This window comes from Copadichromis virginalis, linkage group LG1 (assembly GCF_057382275.1).
Source record: "Copadichromis virginalis isolate Kocher_CV1m ecotype Utaka linkage group LG1, C_Virginalis_male_GT1.1, whole genome shotgun sequence".
Lineage (NCBI taxonomy): Eukaryota > Metazoa > Chordata > Actinopteri > Cichliformes > Cichlidae > Copadichromis > Copadichromis virginalis.
In genome coordinates, this window is record NC_140618.1 from 37,278,197 (window position 1) to 37,295,128 (window position 16,932).

General features: G+C 40.6%; 1 protein-coding gene and 1 long non-coding RNA gene across 6 annotated transcripts; both read left to right on the top strand.

The window, feature by feature from the left end:
• Nucleotides 1-192: 192 nt before the first annotated feature.
• Nucleotides 193-3,111, top strand: cartl (cocaine- and amphetamine-regulated transcript-like). 2 transcript variants are annotated; one of them, XM_085454870.1, is made up of 3 exons: nt 208-835; nt 2,145-2,222; nt 2,804-3,111. In XM_085454870.1, the coding sequence occupies exons 1-3, from the start codon at nt 578-580 to the stop codon at nt 2,909-2,911; spliced, it is 444 nt and encodes a 147-aa protein (XP_085310996.1). In that variant the 5' UTR covers nt 208-577; the 3' UTR covers nt 2,912-3,111. The 2 variants fall into 2 exon arrangements, with proteins under 2 accessions (XP_085311074.1, XP_085310996.1); XM_085454948.1 differs by lacking the exon at nt 2,145-2,222 and having other exon boundaries at nt 193-835.
• A 374-nt stretch (nt 3,112-3,485) lies between these two features.
• Nucleotides 3,486-5,871, top strand: LOC146719193 (uncharacterized). Of its 4 annotated transcripts, none has more exons than XR_014920233.1 (4): nt 3,486-3,802; nt 4,518-4,672; nt 5,086-5,175; nt 5,264-5,871. It is a non-coding gene; the product is annotated as an uncharacterized LOC146719193 (long non-coding RNA). The 4 variants fall into 4 exon arrangements; XR_014920237.1 differs by having other exon boundaries at nt 4,518-4,574; XR_014920231.1 differs by having other exon boundaries at nt 4,518-5,175.
• Nucleotides 5,872-16,932: the final 11,061 nt, after the last annotated feature.

Genomic DNA, 16,932 nt, shown 5'->3' on the forward strand with positions numbered 1-16,932 from the left:
CTTCTGCTCTTCTTACCGAGGAAGAATTTCTTACTTGTGTTTGTTAGACTTGAAGTAAGAATGCAGAAGTGGCAGTTTTACACACAGTGGTGTTGAAGGTAATTCTCTCAACTGTGTGTGATGTTTTCTGATGTAATCTAAAATATATATTTATATATAAGTACCTGCCCTACAACACAATTCATATGAAAATAAATATTTAAAATATGAATATTTTATTCAGGATGTAATTTGATGTGACTAAATGATAACTTCGTTGTGATACATGGCGGTGCTACAACAGTAAAAGTTATTTTGATGGGCAAAGACGTTCAGAATGAAAATCCCTCCTTCCTTTATCACACAGGAAATGAAGTAAGCAGGTAATCAGGGATGATGCTGGAGGGATGAGGTTTCTAGACATTTAAACGTGTGTGTGTGTTTACACATGATGTGTGAGTTCCTCGTGGTCTAACCAAAAGAGGGAGGAGAGTGGGCTTCTCGTGCTTCTGCCCCCCCTCCCCTTCAGTATTTTCCGGTATGGTAGTCTCGCAGCGGCCTCCCGGGCGGGGCTGTGTGAACCGGTATAAGAGGGGACATGGTCCGGAGGGTGGAGGGAGAGTCACCTGTAGACCTGCTGCGACACTGTGCTCCTCAGCCTCTAATCTGCTGCCTCCCACTGGGACCTCCGCCCTCCCGCTTCACCGCCACCAGCACCATGGATAGCTCCGGGATGCTCCGCGGGCTGCTGCTCGTCGGCCTGCTGTCCGTCCTGTGCCACGGCCAGGCATCACGGGAAGTCTCCGCAGAAGACTTTGGAGAGAAGAAACAAGAAGCAGCTGTAGACAGAGACCTGGTGAGTATCTGCAGAGCTGTGAGTTTATGGAGGAAGGCCACAGTGAGGGAGGGAGCAGTTTAATGATAAAGCTGAGAGACGCCAAATAACTAAGAAAAGAAAATATCGTTTTGAGTACAAACTCAGAATTCTGGACGGATGCTGTAAACTACATGTGAGGTATAAACTGTTTGTGAGGCACAAATACTCAAATCAACATAAACACGTAGGATCCAAATAAAGCGCATTTCATTTGCATGCGATTCTCTCACTTCCACGCTGCTTAAACACAATCAGAATAAACAGAAGTAAAAGTTTGCAGACTTATGCAATATTCCCGGATTTCCTATGACAGCAACTGTTAACTGTCACATCAGCTGCTTTTCTGTCTGCTGTATGTCTTTGGGTTTCAGTGGGGATGCAGCTGCACGTCACAGTTTTTTTTTTTTTTTTGTTTTTTTTTTCGTGAAACTTAAGTGTGATTTACTTGACCCTCGGTGGTTTCTGGTGGCCAAAATGATGGCTCACGTTGTCAATAATTAGAACCATGTTTTTCTTTGATCCGTGAATAATGATGAAGTATTTTTTTAATAGAAAGAAAAAAAAAGTTACATTAAATTATCAACACATGTACTGCACAACGGCTCGTTATATTAATAGTCACGCTGTAAATAACGTCAAACTGAGAGGTGATTATAATGGTCACTTTTGTCTGTTTTGCCTGTTTATCATCATAAGTTGTTGCTGTGGTTAGTTATGAACGTTTTGCCATTTAGCATATGGCATGATAAGCATAATAAACAAAAGCTTTATTATAAAAGCTGAACAGCTTTTCAGAGAGTTCAGTTGAAATTTAGTAAATTGCGTTCTTTCTATTTAATTGCATTTGTATCCTTTGTCATGTGTCTAATTTTTTTTCCAACTGCAAACATATAAACTCATAAATTCATGATTCATATGATTCAAATGAACCTGGACATGTTTTAGTTTGCTGGAATAAAGTTACAGTATCAAAAAATTATCTCACTGTAGTCTTAGTAGTAACTCTGTAACATAATTGTGTTATTAACATGAATAACGCTGACAGTGCAGTGTTACAAATGCTAACACGTTTAACATTTAACTCTAACCTGAGTGAAACTGACTGAAAGGGTAACACAGCTCATAGTGTAGCGTTAACACTCTATCACAGTTAGTTTGACACTTTTGTTTTTATTGTGTATCTTCTGGCTTCATTAAAAAGTTTGAGCACGAATAAATGTGCAAAAGTATCAAAAAGTGGATGAATGTTATTTAAATCAAACTTTTTCTGTTGTTCTGTGCTGAGCAGCTAGAGGCACTGGACGTGCTCCTGGGCAGAAACCATAATCAAGTCTCCTCCCCTGAGAAAAGAGGAAGCATCCCACTGGTAACGTCACTCCCCCCCCCCCCGGTTTTAACATTAATGCACCGTGGCTCTAAGGACGTCATTTAGTCTCGGCTTGTAAGACGAGTCATTAATATGTACTGCGTACATCACTCCACTGCTGCTTAATTAAAGCGTATGGAAAATATACCTGCCAGTAATTAAAAGATAACAAGGGAATGCCAACAACACTCTTTCATTCAGTGCAATTACAGACTAATCAAGGCTGCTGCCCAACTCCAATTAGCTGAGAGAGGGAAACTGGAAAGCTGCAAACAGCTTTCAATCCTCCTGTCTCCTCACACAAAATAAGTCAGCCTGTTTCCTACAGGCCCAGCTGGAGGTAATGGATGGCATTTAATTACAGCGCTGAAGAATGATTCATCTTCTTCTTTCTGTTAAATAAATTGAATAACTGTTCGCAAAGTAATGAAGTTTTTGTGCGCAAATAACAGAATAAAAAATAAATATCCTCCCTGACAGATGTGAAAGCTCATAGTTCTTTTTGCAGCTGTTTCCACATTCAAAGATAAATAAGTAAACTCGCTCAGAGTAACAAGTCTGTGTCTTCCTGCTCCCCTCAGTGCGGGTTGAGGAACCGGTGTGCCATGAAGTACGGGCCTCGCATCGGGAAGCTCTGCGACTGTGGAAGAGGAGCCAACTGCAACTCCTACCTCCTCAAGTGCATCTAAACCGCCCAGGGCTCTCCTTTAATTTGTCACCTCTGCTATGCCAAACACATCCTTCAGCACAGCTCCCATAAACCAACCCTTTCATTTATAGTCATAGCTGTTGTTAAACAGTTGTCGCCTGAGGATAAGCATGGATTTTGTACTGCTGACAGTACTGAATATGTTGTGTTTAATGTAAATGTTTCATCTTCAATAAACACGTCAACATATAATTTGTTTTTTTTTGTTATTTCTTGGTCCGTGTCGCTCGCCCTTTGTCATTCAGGTTACTGTGTGTTTTTATATTGGAGATGAGAACATGTTGTATAAAGCTTGTTTGGATTCGTTTTTATTGGCACTGCAGCCATTACACTACACAGGAAGTTTGCTCAGCTGGAAGGACAGCACTGTGCAAATTCAAGCTCTTCAATGTAGCTGGAGTGTGTCCAGTAACGATACACATTTATTCTGGTTTCAGAGGCCTTTCGGGCCAGTGGAGAATGCATACGTAAATACACTCTAAAAAATATTCGTTGTGTTTGTCGGTAGAACTTACCAAAAAAGCATTTTTCTGCTAAAAAAAAAGTAAGTTGTCTACATGTACACGTTTCAGTGAGTTGAATAATCAATGTTAGAAGTCAGTGCAACACAAAAATTAAAAAACAGCTCCTTAACTTAAATGTTTGAGTATATTGAATAAAATACTTTTGTCATCAATCAACAACAGAAAATATTAAGTTTGTGTAACATGTAAAAATGAGTTTCAACATCCTTCCTGTTTGAATTGAGACCATTCAGACAGACGAGGGCAACCCCGTAGCATATGTTCGTATCGTGCGCAACAGTTTCTGGATTCTTGTGGCTTCGTGGGAGAAGAGGTGTGTTTGCCCTCGACTGTGTTCGGTGAGTTAAGTAAGTACTGAATTCTAAATAGATGAATTACAAGTTATATTTGTACACTTTAAAATGTCATATTTAAAAAAAACTGAAATTTGATGGTTTTAATCGTAATTTAGCAGAGTAGAGTTGTTGTTGTTTTTTTAAGTTTAGCTAGCCGTTTCTTTTAGCTAGCAAACGTTCCTCACAAATAAAAGAGTACAGATACAATTAAAACATGTCACTTGTCAGGGTACATTTGGTTAGCTGATAGACCATGCCGACAGCAGAGCATGTTCAATTTGAACCCGTATATGTTCAAATTAACCGGTCAGTAGCTGCCTGCATTTTTATCATGGTGTCAGAGTAAATTCGTGTTTCCACATGATGGTCTCGGGTGAGGTAACTAATTACTGACAGAGTAAAATGTGGTGAATTTATCCCTGACTAAAAGTATTTCTATCAATTGTGTTGATGTTCTAAGCTCGACTGGGAATTCTGCCTGAGGTTAAAGTTGGTTGACCTAGCAAAAAAAACCCAAAAAACAATATTGTGTGTGTGTGTGTGCGCGTGCGCGCGTGCATACGACTTGCATTTGCTTTCTGTAATTGTAAGCATAATGTAAAGTGTGGGATTGTGGCATGTCCACAGTGGTATTTAACTAGTTTAAAAGAATATAGCCATGGTGGACTGTTTATGCCTTGCCTGTACTGGGATTGTAACTGCTCATTTGAACATATGCTTCCCATAGGAACCGAAAACACACTCCTCACTCATTGGATGACTTCAAGCCTGAGCTGATACAGAGGTGTGTCAGTCGTTTGAATGCAGGAGATGATCCTCTTGAGGAACATAATGAAAATCCATTGTGTGAAGATGTAGCAAATGAAGAGGATGAAGAAATTGGTGAATTGCCTAATTTAATTGAGAAACATTTAGCCCACCTACTACTGAAACTGGAAAGTATATGTAATGTACCTCGCAGGTGTATTGATGAATTAGTTGTTACAGTTACAGTTATAGTTCATGTCATCCTCTGATTCAGGTCCTATTCATCAAAAGCGCAATTGTGCTGTTGATGAAATTTAGGTTACATTTACTTTTACTCACTTTATCCTATTGCTAGCAAAGTGGGCATTTAAAGCAGGCCAGTGTGTAACAGTTTAAATTGAAGTTACAAAGATTAAAACTTTATTTCTTTTAAAAACATATTTAAAATCAATATTTGGCACAATGCAAGTCACATAAATGTAATAGTTTTGACTTTTCACCTAATAAACTGTAAGTTTAAGTTTTGTTTTGCTTTTTTTATTCTCCAGAGTTCAGTGGAAATGAAGAGAGAGGTCGCAATCCGTTGCCTGAAGGTGTATCTGAAAGAGAAGGAAGAGGATCTCTTCAGAGAACAGCTGGTAGGTGAATCTCGCATTCTTTTGTGTTTTATTTTTAAATGGCACATAAAATGCTGACATGTTTCCATTTAAACTACCTACTTGCCAGGATGGTGAACAACAGTTCCCAGAAGAAGTGGTAAAGATTGTAGTCACCAGACGTGCAGCAGTGTCTCTCAAAGCTGTCGCTAAAATTGTGATTGAAGGAACAGCAGTCCTGGAAGACCTTGATGTGCCCAGAGCGTGTGCCTTAATGATGGGGCTTATATACACTCTCAATCTGAGCTACCAAAACAAGTAAAGAACACTCTAGAGGTATTTCTGGAACTTGATGGGCTTAAACCAGTCCACGGGTAATGTCTGTTAAGTGCAAACTTCTGTCATGAAACGAATGTGAATTGGACTGTAGTATTCCGATGTGCCTCTTACGTTTTTGTATGCAGTCCTAGATGAGTGTAGTTTTGAGAAAAGTTTGTAATACATATAATCTTAGCTTTGGATTGTTCCGTTGTTGAACATTAAAATCTTTTGTCATTTCCTTGATTCTGCGACAAGTTGAACAAGTTGATACCAATTTAAGTTAATGTACATGAAGTACTTTTTTTTTTTCTTAGTCATTTATAATTAAAGGGCTGCTGTAATGTTTCATTTATGTTGTATTGACACAGAAGTGTATTACTTTGAAAATGTTTTGTAATAAAATAATCAATTGGAATAAGTGAAATGGCTTTGTATGATTTTAGAAAAGCTATAGAAACCTAAACTAATTGGCATGGATAATTGTGAGTAGGATATATGTAAAAAAGTTCGTTGGTGTAACTCAACTAATGTAATTTCTCAACTTAATTTTACCAGAAATTTTAAATTAATATTAGGTTGAATAAACTTAATTATGCTTGTGGAGGTCAAGGTAAATCATGTTGGTTTGTTAAACAAGTTGAGTTAGCCAAACCTAAAAATTACTTGCTGAATTTACTTAATAATATGCAAAATTTGTAACTTAAAAAGCTGAGTGGAAATTGTTACCTTACTTTTTTAAGTTGAGGCAACAAAATATTTTTTAGAGTGTAGGAGGTTTCAAACTTGGGAAAAGCCTTAAAAGTATAATGTACTGACACGCTGGTTTATTTGTTTATGTAGAAACTTCAATTCAATTCAGTTTTATTTATATAGCGTCAAATCACAACAACAGTCGCCCCAAGGCGCTTTATATTGTACAGTATATCCTATAATAATAGATACAGAGAAAAACCCAACAATCATATGACCCCCTATATGAGCAAGCACTTTGGTGACAGTGGGAAGGAAAAACTCCCTTTTAACAGGAAGAAACCTCCAGCAGAACCAGGCTCAGGGAGGGGCGGGGCCATCTGCTGCGACCGGTTGGGGTGAGAGAAGTAGAGACAGGATAAAGACATGCTGTGGAAGAGAGACAGAGGTTAATAACAGATATGATTCAATGCAGAGAGGTATATTAATACATAGTGAGGGAGAAAGGTGACTGGAAAGGAAAAACTCAATGCATCATGGGAATCCCCGGCAGCCTACGTCTATTGCAGCATAATTAAGGGAGGATTCAGGGTCACCTGGTCCAGCCCTAACTATATGCTTTAGCAAAAAGGAAAGTTTGAAGCCTAATCTTGAAAGTAGAGATAGTGTCTGTCTCCTGAATCCAAACTGGAAGCTGGTTCCACAGAAGAGGGGCCTGAAAACTGAAGGCTCTGCCTCCCATTCTACTTTTAAATACTCTAGGAACAACAAGTAGGCCTGCAGAGCGAGAGCGAAGTGCTCTAATAGGGTGATATGGTACTACAAGGTCATTAAGATAAGATGGGGCCTGATTATTTAAGACCTTGTATGTGAGGAGCAGGATTTTGAATTCTGGATTTAACAGGGAGCCAATGAAGGGAAGCCAATACAGGAGAAATCTGCTCTCTCCCTTTCAAGGATGCCAATGTTCACATTTTGGACAGAGAGGACAGATGGTTTGAAAGAGGAGTGAAAGAAGCCATCTATGTCCACTGTGAGCGACCATCTTTGAACAGAGGCGGGGGTTTACGACACCAACTCTCTGCCATCTATAATCCAGTTTTGAGATCCCTTCCCAGACGCCTTAACGCCCACTCACATCCTGGGCCATCTGACCTCAGGAATTCGCATGATAAGGTGGGGCCAGGTTTCACAATAAACTCACCCGAAACTCTGACTGATTGGGACCCACGCCGAGTTCGACACGTTGGCTCAGGCGATTAGAGGATCATCAGGGGGTCCTTTTGTCCTTCTGTGGGGGGATACTCCCACTAGGTTTATATCTGGAACTCTCCACCATTTGACCTTAGAACTGAAGAAACTTCTCGGATGAGAGGTGAAACGTCTTCAAGTAACTTAAAGAAGTCCAGACGCTTTTCTTTGCAAGCTCCTTTGAATATTTGTTTAATATGTGCATTGAAGGACATGTCCTGGTCAAAAATGACTCCAAGGTTCCTCACAGTGTTACTGGAGGCCAAGGTAATGCCATCCAGAGTAAGAATCTGGTTAGATACCATATTTCTAAGATTTTCGGGGCCGAGTACAATAACCTCAGTTTGATCTGAATTAAGAAGCAGAAAGTTAGCGGCCATCCAGGTCTTTATGTCTTTAAGACATTCCTGCAGTTTAACTAATTGGTGTGTGTTATCTGGCTTCATAGATAGATAGAGCTGGGTGTCATCTGCATAGCAGTGAAAATTTATGCTATGTCTTCTAATGATGCTGCCTAAGGGAAGCATGTATAATGTAAACAGAATACAACTTAGACTCACATTAGTGTCAGGTGTGTTAAAGGTGTTTTAACTTCGTGTAACAAAGAAGACGATTAAAAGACGAACTGTTGCCAGAATAAAGTTGGTAGCACACACTGCCATTTCTAAGTAACCACAGCTTATAACAGGCACGACATACTGTGCAGTTACCATTGACTCAGAGCTCTTTTGTTGTTGTTTTTATATATTTCTGGGAATATTCATGGGAATTGAAAATGAGCACTTAAATCAGTAAAAAAAAAAAAAAGTCTATAAACACACAAACACAAACTGTAATATACAATGACAATGAGAATGATAGTGAAGATGTTCATTATTTCCAGCAGAATCACAACAACACCATCAATCATCTGGAATCATATTTCAATGCAGATGATTACTTTAAACCCAATATTCACTCTTGTTTTTGCTCTATTAGCATCACCACCCAAGTACACTGTGTAGATAACTACACATTACACCTACAGGAGTTGTTTGGCAATGGAAACCCTGCTATGATGTTCGAGGCACACACTTTTTGTGTTTGGAAATCTGCAGTTAGTGAGTCAGCAGAGCGTTGGCAACTTGTATGCACTATACACCTCTGCAACAAAACTCTATAATTTTATATGATCAGTCACTTCTTGGCTAAGCTGCTCCTAAACGACTGTGAAACATCTAAATTTCACAAACTGGTGGCACCGTCTTACAGGACCATGCCAGAATTCAAAAACACATTCTTTGAAACATGTTGGCAACGGCTGCATGGCTACAAGCTGGAGTTGATACCTGTGGCAATGAGACTGAAAATGTCTGGACTCAGTAAGAGATGTGGCCTGACACAACGTCCACACCGTGTACAGCCTTTTACCCTTCACTGGCTCCGCCTGTGAGCTGCAGTGATTGGGTACAACGATTACTTTTTTAAGAGTTAAAAGGCTTAAACCCCCCATAGTGCTGCAGACACAAGGACAACTTGTGTTCCTGACGAGGGGAAGCCTCTTCCACACAGTCTATCTGGATCATTGTTATTATTATATTGTTAATATACTGTTTGGTAGATATTCATTTATAAAATAAGTCAGAATTTGAAGCGGAATATTTCTGCAGTGTATTACAGGGTGTGTCACATAACTTCTACAAGCAGTTGTCTTCATGTTTTGTTTTTAACCCTCCAGTGCAGGAGCCATTAAACAGCTCCTGCACTGGACTCCTGCAGGACTGTGGCTTTAAAGGTTGATGGAGACCCTCTGCTGGCTGATGCTGCTTGGGCTGGAGCCAAGTGCAACATGCTTATTAAGCCCAAAGTGGAAACAGACCAAAGAAAAACAAATCAGCGTGACGGCTCATCATTTATAAATGCTTATTTATAACTGCCCTTTCCTAAACTTTTATTCTTGCTCTTTCCAGAGCCTGTGCACCCTGCTGCGTGACACATTTAACCACAGCTTGGAACAAATGTAGTGTGTTCATAATATTTGGCTGTATTTAGTCACAAACTGTGACAAATAAAAGCACACTGTCCAGCTGCGTCAAAGATATGTACAGTAATGCTGCAAACATGTGGCCTGCAGCCAACAGATACATGCTTTTCATTCATCCTCCTAATCCGCCATGAAAGACCGAGGAGCTCATTTAAAGTTCTTTGGCTTTCTCTGCTTCTGTTGAAGAGATAGCAGACAAACAGCCCTGTAATGCGTCCCCTGTCCAACGGCTGAAGAAATTTAACCTGCATTAAAAAACAAGTCAATCAACAGTGGATGAAAAGCTTCTGTTTTTAATTATTGCAAACAGTGTGTACCATGTGTCCCCAATAAGGCAACCTTACCTGTGAATTTTAACATGTAACATGGGAGATGCACTGCCTTTTAAAATTAGCCTGAAGTCTCATTAGAGGAACCACATGTTTTGGTACTTCCACACTGACTTAAAATGTAAGCCACGTAAATGTTTTCACAGGGGTCTGTGAAAAACCAAGAACACCCCACGATTCAGTAGATTGTAGAACCATGTTTAGTTGAAGTGATGATATTCTGTATGACTGTATCATGTCTCTGACATCACTGCGGAGGAGGCCCTCTCTTCTGCTAACAGCCCACCGTTACCAGTAGCAGGGCCTAATGTAGCCTCGGAGTAGTAATCTGGCCTGCAGGAGGACTAAAAAGGTCTGGAAAGCTCACAGTTTCACACACTGTTTTAGTTTGTAGTTTTCAGACTTCACATCGCTCTCTGTGGTGCCCTTATACTCTTCAGCACCTGGAAATATTGTTAAAGTTCTTATTAAAGCAACATCCTGCCTGATAAGGAATCTATATATCTGTGTCCTATTGCCCAAAATTATTGTGTGCTGGACTGTACTGGGACAGTGGCTGCTGTCGTCACAACCCCAGTGATGTTTCAAATAAGGTTTTTTTTCCAGCATTAAATCTGTTACACCACATTCACTCTGTCCTGGTTTCTTCCAGCCTCATGACTCCCCTGGGTTCTCTTAAAGTGGTGCCAACTTGATGAAAAAAGCTCTTTTTTTGTACAGTTGTGAAGCACAATAGAGAGAGCTGTTTTACAGCAGACAGAAAGCTGTTGTTTCCACTCCCCACCCAGGTAATGTGATCCGTTCCCGACTAGATGGCGTGATTCAAAGATAATAAACTAACTGCTACAATGACTCACATGAAACATAAAAAGAAATAAAAGTCACTATTATTCTTTGTCTGTGATGTTGAAAGTCTTTAGTCTGTAAGAAACACATCATCGCTGCGTGTGCTTTTAGATCTGGGACAAACGAACAACTGCAAAATGTTATGTAGATGACTTGGCTTTTCTTTTTTTAGAAAGTTTTATTCATGTTATAATTCATACATTTACAGCAATGGCAGCCACAGAGCAGAAGAGATGCATCTGCCTGCAAGAAATGAGCAAATGTGTTCATGCTGACTTTAATCTGAATTACATGATTAATGATCACTGGCTACATTTGTGTAGATTAGATTGTCAGATGAAATACACAACATCCCTGCATTAGCTATAATAATCCAGGGCAGCCTTAAATACCACAGTGCTCACTGAGCCCATCAGGATCAGGATCAGGATCAGGATCAGAATCAGGATCAGGATCAGGATCAGTGATCACTGGATCACATGGAGCAGTGCTCGTGATGATGTAAGTTTTTGACCTACGTAATGTTATCAGTATCTAACATTACCTCAGAGTTACCTCAGGCCATTATCAGGCCCACTGTATAACATAATGGGCTTTTGTTAAAGCGGCTGGTGTGTCCCAGTTACACACAAAGTACGTTGATGCATGACGTGCGCGGTACATATGGAGAGTCACGCACATTAACATAAAGTATTTTAAGAATGAATTATTAATTGTGAAACAATTATTCACTTTATATTCATTCATAAATTAAGTTTTGATGTCTAATACTTATTTATACACTAATGAAGCAATTTATTATTTAAACACTGGATTGTCAGCAAAAATTAGGAAGTATAAATGTTTCTAAATGAGCTATTAATCCATTCATAAATAGTTCAAATGGAAAAGGGATTTACAAAAAAACACTCAATAAAAGCTTCATTTAAAATATAGAAAACATATATATACATAAACGTATTTAGGCGCTATACACGAGCGCCTATATATATTTACATATATATGTATATATATATATTTACATATATATATACATATATATGTAAATATATATATATACATATATATATATTTACATATATACATATACAGATATATCCGTGCTACTTTGATCTTGCCCTCTAGCCTCCTTCTCCATGGAGGGTACTGCCCCTTGTGGCTGTTCAACTTGTAGCCAAGCATCTCACTGATCACTGCTGCCGTATTGTAGATCAGCTTGTTAGTGTCGGTAATCGTGGTTGTAGGTATTGTCCGTAGTGCTGCATTAACATCATCTAGCAGACCTTCTGAGGGTAAATATGTATATATGTGTGTGTGTGTGTGTGTGTGTGTGTGTGTGTGTGTGTGTGTGTGTGTGTGTGTGTGTGTGGTCCGCGTCAAGCTTGGCCATGATCCTATTTTTCAGGTCAGTTCCTCTCGCACTCAACGATCCTTCTCCTATCGCACTTGGGGCTATGTAGCCAATCTCGGGTGGGGGTGATGATATCTCCTCCCTGACCTGGCGTCCTGACTAGCCGTCTGTGTGCATGGGTGTTGGACTTCCTCACTGGCAGAACTCTGGTGAGGGTGGGCAGGTGCTTCTCCAACAGCATCACCATCAACACAGGAGCACCTCAGGGATGTGTCCTCTCGCCACTGCTCTACTCCCTCTACACTTCAGACTGTGTGGCCACCCATGGCTCCAACACCATTGTGAAGTTTGCTGACGACACAGTGGTGTTGGGTGCCATCTCCAACAACGATGAGGCGGCCTACATGGATGAAGTGAAGAATCTGGCATCGTGGTGCCAGGACAACCACCTCCAGCTGAACGTCAGCAAGACCAAGGAGCTGGTGGTGGACTTCAGAAGGGGTCAGCACAGAGACTACAAGCCCATTATCATCAATGGAGCTCCAGTGGAGAGGGTGCAGTCCTTCAAGTATCTTGGTGTCCACATCTCCTCAGACCTGACATGGGCTGCCCACATTCAGGTCCAGACCAAAAAGGCTAGGCAGCGCCTGTATCACCTACGACAACTGAGGAAGTTCAGGGTCTCTCCAAAGATCCTCAGGATTTTCTATACAGGCGCTGTGGAGAGCATCCTCACACAGAACATGACATCGTGGTTTGGGAACAGCTGTGTGAAGGACCAAAAAGCTCTCCAGAGAGTGATCCGTACAGCAGAACGCTGCTGCAGGATTGCTCTCCCCCCGCTTCAGGACACCTACACCAGGAGATGCCGGACTAGAGCAGCGCAGATACTGAAGGACCCGTCCCATCCAGGCAACAAACTGTTCCAACTTCTGTAATCTGGTAGAAGGTTCCGCATCTTCCGGGCAAGGACAGAGAGACTCAAGAGGAGCTTCTATCCCCAAGCCATCCGTGCCCTAAACACACACACCCGCCCTCTCACATCATCACATCATCTATAATTGACTGAGACAGGACTCTTCCAGACACTAAACCAAGGCACAATGTACATTTCAATTCCTTTAATTTTAAATATGTTTATATTGTCTATCCTGTAAAATAGTCAGATATCTATTCATATTAATGTACAGAATTCACCTGCTTGCTGCTACTACTGCACATTCACCCAGTGTATATACTATATGTGTATATATATATATATATATATATATATATATATATTGTTACGTTCTGGTCCCGGCAAGTAAATAAACGTAACAAATAGTTTGCCCCACTCACTTCCCACCCACGCAAAAACCCCAACAACGACACCTTTTTCAAGTATTTAAGCAGCCATTTATTTTCATCGGCAGTGAGCAATGCCAAAACAATAAACAAAACTCCCTATAAAACAATCCCTACTCTTCCCTACACCAAAATAAAAAGAAGCCAAAACAAAAGACAAGTCACTTACCTAACTATCTAACGAAAAACAGGAGAAAACTTGCTCAACAAAAGAAAACGGCTTCTCACGCCTACTAGGCTGCGGCAGTGACAGTGATATATCAGGTGAACCAACCCGTGATCACTACTTGACAATCTATTTACAATTATTTACAACATAATAGCCATCCCACCCAGATATACTATTTACACTATTTACAACCAAGTAGACATCCCAACCAGATATACACTCAAAACTCTACACTGCACTAACATAGATCATCACACAGGTTCTTGGTCGAGTGGTGGAGGCTCGGGGAGGGCTTCCAGGTGGCTGTCGTTAAGTCCTTAAGTACCGGAGGTGGTCCATCAATTATCCACACAGGATCCACACAGGACAGGCAGAGACTCCACCCGGATACCCAGCAGCCACGCCCAGGTTTCCACCTCCTAGGAGAGAAAAAGGGGAAAGATACCCACAGCCATCCCCCCCGTGGGAAGCATAACACAACACACACATCACTGGGTCGTAACAATATATATATATATATATATATGTATATATATATATATATATATATATATATATATATATATATATATATATATATATATATTAGGGGTGCAACGATATTCGTTTCGATATTGAACCGTTCGATACAGTGCTTTCGGTTCGGTACGCATATGTATCGAACAATACAACATTTGTAATTTATTTTATCAACTTTCCTTCTGACGATGCTGTCTGTGTTGAGCGCTCAGTGAATCTGCGTTCGACTACTCCGCCTAGGCTGCACTGTCGAGCGCAGATCCACTGAGTGCTCCACACAGACAGCATCGTCAGAAGGAAGAGCGCAGGGCACCTCCCCCACCCTCATTCAGATCTGGCGTTTGGAATTATTTTGGTTTTCATGTGACGTATGACCCTGAAGGTAAGCGAGTCATGGACTAAAGTAAAACAGTATGTTGGATGTGCCATGCAATGCTCAATTACATGGGTGGGAACTAGTGTGTTAGCGCAGTTAGCTCGTTAACGTGTTGGCCGTCTAGCCCCATGCACGGGGCGATCGGCGGTAGCTCGTTAACGGAGATTTGCCGTGTTGTGGCGTTAAGGTCATTTCAACGAGATTAACCTGAAAGCACTAGTGGGAACACAACGAATATGACTGCACATTTACGCCGACATCATCCTAGTGCAAAGACAAGTGGAAGCAGAAAAAAAAACAAGCAAGCATGCTACTAACTTTAGCCGAGTCATTTAGACAGCTGTTTAATATGCTGCTGAGAATATAGCCCAGAAGAAGCGGATAGTATAGCTTTTATTTTGGAAAGAGGCATTTCTCTGTAATAAACTCTCTTTTCCAAAGATGAGTGATTCCTCAATCAGATACAGGGCTCGCAATATCGCTAGCCCAACGTCCTGGAGCTAGCGATTTTTTTCAGTCGGGCTACCAAAATCTATCTCTTCCCTGCCCGTCGGGCTATTGTAGGAAGGAAAAATATATGTCAATGCTTTTGCATTCTTTCGGAAATGTAGCTGGGTAATTATGTCATTGGCATCGGTGAGCCACTGTCAATATGTGACATATTGAAATCGCGTTTGAATTTGCGCTTGTTTTTTTGCTTTCACTTTGCAATCGTGCGAACTGTGTATAGAGGGCGACAGCACTGATCTGTGAGTGATGATAATTTGTGCACCAATTCCTCTGACATCGTCTTATCAATCGTTAGCTTACTGTGCAAACATGACAAGTGAAATCTCCCGCAGCAAGCTTAAACATGTGAGAGGTTGATCGCGCAGAGAATCGCTGAGCTTATGTGAGTGCGTGTGTAAAAGCAGCAGGATTTATATTTGACTACGATGACCTGGATGACTGAGAACCTTCACAGACAGATATATATTTTAGTTCTGCTGAGCCAAATAAGACAGGTCAGGGTGAAGAAGTGACAGCCAAAGAAAAGCTTACCACAAAACGGAGAAGTTATGACAAATCAGACTATAAGGCAAAAAGAAAGTGCAGCTTTATGGTTTCATGGACAAAATAATTTCTGTGGCTGCAATATGACGAGCTAAATAACCAGGGCTGCACATAAGTGGTCCGCAGGTGCGCATTCGCTGTCAAAATAAAAAACACGCACAAGGGTTAGGGTTAAATTTACTTTTGAGTTAAAATATATATTTATAATTTTAATAAATGACAAATTAAAAATGCATGAACATTTTTTTTGTATCGAAAAAATATCGAACCGTGACACCAAAGTATCGAACCGAACCGAACCGAACCGTGAATTTTGTGTATCGTTGCACCCCTAATATATACATATATATATGTGTGTGTGTGTGTGTGTGTGTGTGGTCCGCGTCAGGTGATGAGGAACCAGGGCACCCTGACGAGAAGTGGGCTACTGGAACAAGAAGGCATCGGTGGGCAAGAGACGAAAACAGGGCGTTGTTGGAATTCTACTACGCAAGTAACCCCGGCGGAAGGGGCTACATGAATAGGATGATTCTTCTATGGATTCTTCGATACCCAACATCCACAATAACGGCGAAACAACTAGTAGCTCAGTGTTCCAACATTCGAAAGAAGGGACTGCTCTCACAGCTAGAGATTGACGAGGTACAACATAAATGCTACGGCAAGGAGTCAAGGTTCAAGGTTCTTTATTATTTGTCACATGCATAGTTATACAAGTATAACACACAGTGAAATGTAGCCTGACACGCTCCTCGACATGTGCAAAAATTGGGGGGGGGGGGGGGGGGGGGTGTAGAGGAAGAACATTATATATATATATATATATATATATATTAGGGGTGCAACGATACACAAAATTCACAGTTCGATATTTTTTTGATACAAAAAAAATGTTCATGCATTTTTAATTTGTCATTTATTAAAATTATAAATATATATTTTAACTCAAAAGTACAGTTTTTAAATTTAACCCTAACCCTTGTGCGTGTTTTTTATTTTGACAGCGAATGCGCACCTGCGGACCACTTATGTGCAGCCCTGGTTATTTAGCTCGTCATATTGTAGCCACAGAAATTATTTTGTCCATGAAACCATAAAGCTGCACTTTCTTTTTGCCTTATAGTCTGATTTGTCATAACTTCTCCGTTTTGTGGTAAGCTTTTCTTTGGCTGTCACTTCTTCACCCTGACCTGTCTTATTTGGCTCAGCAGAACTAAAATATATATCTGTCTGTGAAGGTTCTCAGTCATCCAGGTCATCGTAGTCAAATATAAATCCTGCTGCTTTTACACACACACTCACATAAGCTCAGCGATTCTCTGCGCGATCAACCTCTCACATGTTTAAGCTTGCTGCGGGAGATTTCACTTGTCATGTTTGCACAGTAAGCTAACGATTGATAAGACGATGTCAGAGGAATTGGTGCACAAATTATCATCACTCACAGATCAGTGCTGTCGCCCTCTATACACAGTTCGCACGATTGCAAAGTGAAAGCAAAAAAACAAGCGCAAATTCAAACGCGAT